Raw genomic sequence first — 7,267 nt, 5'->3', positions numbered from 1 at the left:
ATAATGACTGTACTCAGTACATTCCTATCTAACGAGTGATGTACAGGAAACAAATTGAGACTTTGTTCATAGACTGCCTGCCTAGCACGTGGCCCATATCCTTTATTTCTCTGCACCCCACAAGGGATCACTAACACCACATTACAGACGTCCCTCAGCAGGACAGGCAACTTTATTCTCCTATCATAACAGTTTTAAGTGTTTAAAATACCACACAGCCACTCTTTTAAATAAACATATATCACAGAATCATAGGAGTTGGAAGGGACATCAGAAGATCATCCAGTCCAACTCGCTGCTAGAGCAGGATCCCCTAGAGCAGATTACATGGGAACATGCCCAGGCAGGTTTTCAATGTCTCCAGGGATGGAAACTCTACAACCTCCCTGGGCAGCTTGTTACAGTGCTCTCTTACTCTCAGACTAAAGAAGTATATCCTTATATTTAGGTTAAACCTCCTGTTTACCAGATTGTGACCATCACTCCTTGTTTTGTCACTGGACACCACTGAGAAGAGTCTGGTCCCATCCACCTAACACTGCTGCAGGCAAGTCATCAGTCACTGCTTGATATGCTTTCTGATCTGTACAGTCTTGGTATGATTTACAGACAATAGTTATCTGGGAGAGAAGGGGGGGGAAAAAAAGCAAAGTTAGTCTAAAAAAATTCATTATTTCAATCCCTTTTCCCTTTTGTAGCTGAACATATCTGGGACCACCCACTACCTCAGAGCTTGATAGTTGTCCCTGCCTCATGCCTAAAGGAAAACAGTCTGTACACATGCTTAAAGAAATACTTTATCAGATGGCAATTCTTAAGTTTTTTATTAGGTTGGCCTAGGAACAAGACTATTTAACATGTGGCAACAGCCACAAGGTCAGGAAAGTAAAAAGCTTTATATTTAATTAAGCATCACAACTCCTTCCTGACTCACGGTTACTTAACACTTTGAAATGCACCCTGCAGTCACAGAGAAGTTTAAGTGCCAAGTAATTCTGGCAAAAGTAGCCACTACAGCAAAACCAGAATGAGACTGTGAAAATCATGGAAAGGTAAAAGACAACTCAGCTTCACCCACTCGCAGTATTTTAATCACTTCTTTTGCAGTGACTATGACACTTGCCCGGGTACTTACTGTACACTTGTTGAATGTGTTGCCAGGATTAGTTGGGTGAGATTACTTTAAAAATATTTTAGTGCTTTATCATACATCAACAAAACAGGCAGTGAGATAAGAGAAGCATGACCAGGAAGAGCAACTAGTCAAATAATTGCTTATGGCTGCTGAATCTGTTAGTCCTAGGACCTGGGAGATCTGACGCTTCCAGTCCACTGTTGATAGAATCATAGAATCATAGAATCATAGAATCCTAGGGGTTGGAAGGGACCTCGAAAGATCATCTAGTCCAACCCCCCTGCCAGAGCAGGGTCACCTAGAGTACATCACACAGGAAGGCATCCAGGCGGGTTTTGAATGTCTCCAGAGAAGGAGACTCCACAACCTCTCTGGGCAGCCTGTTCCAGTGCTCTGTCACTCTTACAGTAAAAAAATTTTTCCTGATATTCATCTTAAACCTCCTATGCTCCAACTTGTATCCATTACCCCTTGTCCTATACAAGCAAGACTGAAAGATATGCAGACACATGAAGAGTGACTTCCAACACAGAAACCAGGACCATAAAGTAATTACTAATTCTTTTAAGATTATAAGTGGCCTTCTACAACTTACACTTATTTGAGTAAGCCACAACAGAAATAGTAGGTCCTCCAGTCTTACTTGAAGGGAATAATAAGCCTGTTTCACAAACCAGGTTTGGAGTGTCTAGTGGCTTTTCTAAATATTAGAAACAGATATACTACTTTCTTTACAGCTTCAGAGAGTAGTGACTTATTGAAAAGGCCAAAGGAGATTTTGCACCAGGAATAGATATTTTCATCATTATTTCCATCACTGAACAATTACATAAAAATTACTTGCAGTCTGTGATTTAGGAAGTCTGCCATAAGTTTCAGATAAAGAACATTCTGCGAGACTTTAGCAAAACTGCTAATAAAAGCTATATGCAGATTTTGAAATGCAGCTTTTTCTTGTATGACAGTCTTTAAGAAAAGCCACTGGAGAAGATTTCAAGGGACCTAAGCCTCTTTTGCAAAGCTTACTGAGGTTAACCTCATTCCCTCATATTTTATAAGCCTTCAGAGCTCATTCATGATGCAGACTGTTCTCGGAATAGGCAGAAGTTAACACAAGGTGATTCTGAATTTCAGTGATGTATCAGTCCAACCTATGGCTTCTGGCAAATTCATCTCCTCACTCTTACAAGCACTGATAGTAGTGAGTACCTCAGAACCCAGAATTAATATAATAGCAAAAGCAAAACTGATTTTCACTTAGCAATATCACTGCACAGCCATTTCCATGGATGATGTTGCAGGCTGTGCCACACCTACTGTGACTGGCACCCCATGCTCCTGACCCCAGTAATAGGGGCATAACAAGAGCGAAAATTCTCCAACACTGATGGTCTTGAAACAGTGCACACAGCCTGACATACCTTGACAATACCAGAGCTACATTTAAAAAAGGCCTATTCACTCCAAAAAAAAGAATGACAGCACTGGCTTCAAATATATGTTTAAGGAATTTCTTTTATTGATAGAAACATGCCCCAAAAGTTAAGAGCATTTTTCATCCCTGGCTCTGGAAGTAATTCTAAGGACATCTCAGCCAAGCTCATGCTTTATACCTCTTCATTTTCTTCCTACACACACTTGCTATCTGTTTTCAGCAGAACGAAACAAGTAAGGAAATGGCATAAGCTAACAATACTAGTGCAGATATTCCTCCTCTAGTGACCTCAAGTGGCTGAGAGGAGAGCAATCTTGAATATTGCCTGTCAGAACACGGACTTACACTCTCAGGAGAATTTTTAGAGTTCTGCTTCTTTAGTTAACCTGTCTTGGTAACTCAAATCTTGTGCCACTGTCATTATTTTTTGTTTTCTACTGTTCTGGCTATACAATTCATACAGACTTCATGAAAACCAGAGACTTACACTCTTTACTTGCTCTTTGTCTAGAAATTTTGCTTCATGCAGCTGCAGTCATAGATGCTGCAATCTGGTAACTGTTTTAAAGCATTATATTTAGTATCTTTAAAGGCTTACGTAGTGATATGTACAGGGTTTTCTTGTGGTGGGGAGGAACAATAGGAAGAAAAAGACTAAGTTTTGTTTCTCAGAAGAGACTAACAGTTTCACTTTCGTAGACTACTGCTTGGAAGATTCTCAAATTGCTACACTTCTTAAATGCTAAGGCCACTGACTTACTCTGCTGTCTTAGCCTTTTACTTCTGTATGCAAGCACAGTGCTTAAGAATAATCCATACCTTATTTGTAGCAGTAGAACTGGATCCTGGGACCACAGGCCCATTGTTTGCTTGTACTGATAAATAGGCATTGTTTATGAAGGGCCAAGTACCTGTCACTTTGCATGTCTGGAAGTGATCCTTTAAAGTCCCCAGATGAGGATCACCAAACAAGCCACAGAATAGGTAAGTAGAAGAAGCAGCCTTCTCCCCTTCCTGATGTTCTCTGGATTGTGTGGCCTCTGTAATTGCAGGGATCATGGGTCATTTCAGGCTTGGTGAATGATGTCAGTCCATCTTTTGAGCAGTTTCTCTCGCTCATGAGGTCACTGATCCCAAGCACTGCAGAATATTAGGCTAGGTTTCCATAGCATTCTTTGGAATTGTGATAGGTACAGGCAGAATATGCTCACAGGGCCTTGCAGAACTCCAAATCAAAGTCCCCAACAGCTGAGTTTAGATGTGAAGTTAAGGATACAAAATCGGTGGTGCACTTCTGGATTTGACAAGGTGTTTGCAGCTGTCAGTCACCTAAGCATAAAACAGATGGTAGAGATAAATCAAGCAAACCTCTTAGATTGCAATATCCCATTCTATACCCATGTGTACTGTAGAAAACAATTTGAAGACATCTTACAGTGCTTACCCATTGGTGAAACACTATGTAACAGAGAAAAAGGAGAAGGCAGAAAGAGCAATATAGACCAACACAAAGGCTGAGATGACCCATGCACAACTTAATCAGTTAGTTGATATTGTCCAAATGGAAGGGCACTAACTTCTGCCAAGCATGAGCCAAATATCTCTTTCCAGATATCAAGGTGACAAGGCAATCCTGTGCCCAAGTTAATCACTTAGTCAGTAAGTATGTCTTCATCTAGTCTTTCAGAGCTTTACACAAGTTACTGGCTTCCTAAACAGAATACTGCCCCTCAGAAGGATGTGGTAAAGGCAACAAGAGATACACATTCGGACCATAACAGAATGAACGAAGCTGAAATCAGAGTTTCTCTGCTAGGAAGCAGCATGGGGGGAAGTAAAATAAAGATGTGGGCGGGCCATAAATTCACTTTGTTTTATTTCTCTGGCACTGCCACAGCTAAAGTTTCACTGCTTGCTTTCTGAGACTGAGTGAGAAAAGCCACAGCTGCCTTAAGTGAAAGTGACCAGCTAAGGAATCCATCCACTACCAACAGTAGTACCTCTTAGAGAGTAATCAAATAATAAGACAAAGGGCAAATAAACTCTTTCCCCATGAAAATCGGAAGTACTTTTCAGATATATGCAACAGGTATAATTTTGGTTTATATTAACAAAGCAGTTAGAAATCAGGTGACCAGGGAAAGACAGAATGCAGGTAAGTTTGACACAAGAACTCCAGAGCAGAAACAGAATGAACAAGACTGCACACCACACTAAAGAAACAGATCCACACATTGCACAGAGGTTAAGACTATGACTCAGCCAAAGGAGAGATCAGGTTACCTCCCATTCAAAGCGATTAAAAGAGCCATAATAGAAAATGGACCTTCATAAAGCTTGTGTGCAAGACTTCATACAATAAGTGTCCAAGCCCCCAAAATGATGCACTAAAAGCATGTTGTGCTTACATGTTCCTTTTATGACCTGTAAAATTCAGCTGTGCATACATGATTCTGTAATTTCAAACTGTCATAAAAGAGATTTTGAACACCACAAAAATGCTTACAAAGGTACATGGAACTGTAGAAAAAAAGGAAATATATACACCTAACAAATATTTTTTTGCCACTTGTTTTGTGTGTCCTCAAAGGCATGAATCTAGTCTGAGTTTACCATTGGCATGGGTCTAGTCTGATTTTAATAGCCTAATTAAAATAAATCCTAAACTTGAGTCATGAATGGAAAATGTAATGAATAGTAATGTAGCACTTTTCATTTTCTAAACAGCTGTTTTTCTGCAGTTACCACAGAGATGACAGGACACTAGCAATCTATTTGCCTACTCCTTGCAGACCCTCTTCTGAGTCAGTGCTCACATGACTTACTCCAATATCCAAACCGTGAATTTCTAAGAGCAACATGTTTTGCCAGAGAGGAGTTGCTAATGCAAATAAATCTCCTGTCAAAATCCCAAGGCAATAGAGTAGAAGGAGGAAGTCTCTAACCTTCAGCCAAGTGTGATCATTAATTGTATGGGTAAGCAGTAAGTTTCTCACTTGATCTCTGTGCAAGTAATATGTAGGTTCACAAAAGAACAGAAAAAAGAAATAAAACGTTGTGTTTTCAGATACAAAAATGTGATATATGCTCACCTGATTCGTGTCAATATATGTATATAAGTTCTACCTATATATATATATATATATGTTCTTTTTTAATTACTGTTGAGGGTTCTTCCTTTCCGGTTTTTGCACAGTTGTGAGTTTGGAGCAGGGAGGGAGGCACGACTGGCGCCTTCGCGCAGCCTGTGGCTACCAGCGAGTGCGGTGTAGCGAGGACCGCACTGCTCATGTGCGGGTGCTGGGGGGAACGGACCGAGGAAGACGGCGGACTTCATCCAGTGACCACCGGGCGGGAGTCAGAAAGACCCCAGGAACGAGAAGGAAGCATGCGTCGGAGGAAGAGACGCCCACTCCTGGACGACCCAACCCTTAATGAATATGCATAATTTAAAGAAATATAAACCAAAGACTTTGAACTGTTCGGCACGCATCTTGGTGGAGCAGTGACTCCCGGCCAGCCCAGCGCTGTTTGCTTGTTCTTAATCCTTAACAAATTACTAATTTGGATACAAATCCCTCTTGGGAGTCAGTCATTTATAACAACAAACAATGTGTAGCCTAATAAATCTGTCCCTCCACACTTCCTGCAACTTCAGGAAATCTGTTTGATGCTTTCCGTGGATTCTTGGTGCCTCTCCCTAAAGTTAATTTCACGAAAACTATTAATACATAAAAGCAGTTCACACTAGAGACAAAATTTTTCAGACAACCACAACTGCTCAGATCACTTCAGAGTTGAAAATACAGGCCACTTTATCCAGCATCCGCAGCGTGCGTTTCCCTCTTCTCCCCAGCGGCCAAGCAAACGCTGGCTCCACCTGCAGCAAGAAGAAACACCGGCTCTCCCGCGCCTTTCGGGCAAGCCTGGCGCTGCCTAGCTCCATTCCCATCCCTTCCAGCACTACCTCAGCGTTCCCACCTGCAAGCTGCCGCTCCGCCCCGCAGGGCCAGGGAGAGAACTGCGCGGGGAGCTGCGCGGGAGGGCAGCCTCCTTCCCGCTCCTTTCTCTTTTCCCTCTGCAGGGCAGGGTCGCCGGAACACGGAGGGGCGAGCGCGGGGCGGCAGCAGGATGGGATGAGCACAGAGGGGTCGGTGAGAGAGTGAAGGACGGAAGAGGAAGGGGAAGGAGGGAGGCAGGGAAGGCGGGCGGGCAGCAGATGCCAGCCGAAACCACCCTTCAGGCCCCGCGCCTCCGACCGCGTTGTGCCCTCCCTGCAGCCTCCGTTGGCTGTTCGGCCTGTCCAGCTAGACCGACGACGTTACGACGACGACGTCCGAGTGGGCGGGTGTCCCGCTCCCGCAGCCTCCTAAGCCTCGTCTTCCGCACACGGCGCTGCCGGGGGGCCCTTCCTCCGTCCCGCCGGACGCGGTGCCTCCCGCCGCTCCCGCTGTGCGTGTCACCCGGCCGTGCACGGCCATCCGAGGCTGCCTCCCGCCCTCCTGCGGCCACGAGTGGCTGCACCCGCACCCGCAGCGGGAGGCCCCGCAGGGCCAGGCGCCGCTGCCCGGGGTGGCGCTCGGCACGGCCCGGCCGGTGCGGGGATGCCGCAGCGGCCCCGCAGCAGCACCGCAGCGCGGGGATCCCGCCGGGCGGAGTGACGCCTGCAGAGGGACCCCTCGCCGCACAAGCGGTAC

General features: G+C 44.5%; 1 protein-coding gene across 1 annotated transcript; it reads right to left on the bottom strand.

Annotated features, from left to right (window-relative positions):
- Window positions 1-360: 360 nt before the first annotated feature.
- Window positions 361-4,018, bottom strand: RGMB (repulsive guidance molecule BMP co-receptor b). Its single transcript, XM_051643563.1, is given in 4 exon segments — window positions 361-620; window positions 3,390-3,600; window positions 3,602-3,899; window positions 4,015-4,018. Coding segments are annotated over 4 exon segments (639 nt in total). The 3' UTR covers window positions 361-494.
- Window positions 4,019-7,267: the final 3,249 nt, after the last annotated feature.

This window comes from Apus apus, chromosome Z (genome assembly GCF_020740795.1).
Source record: "Apus apus isolate bApuApu2 chromosome Z, bApuApu2.pri.cur, whole genome shotgun sequence".
Lineage (NCBI taxonomy): Eukaryota > Metazoa > Chordata > Aves > Apodiformes > Apodidae > Apus > Apus apus.
Note: the sequence above shows the minus strand (reverse complement) of the source record. Positions and strands in the feature narration are given on the sequence as shown.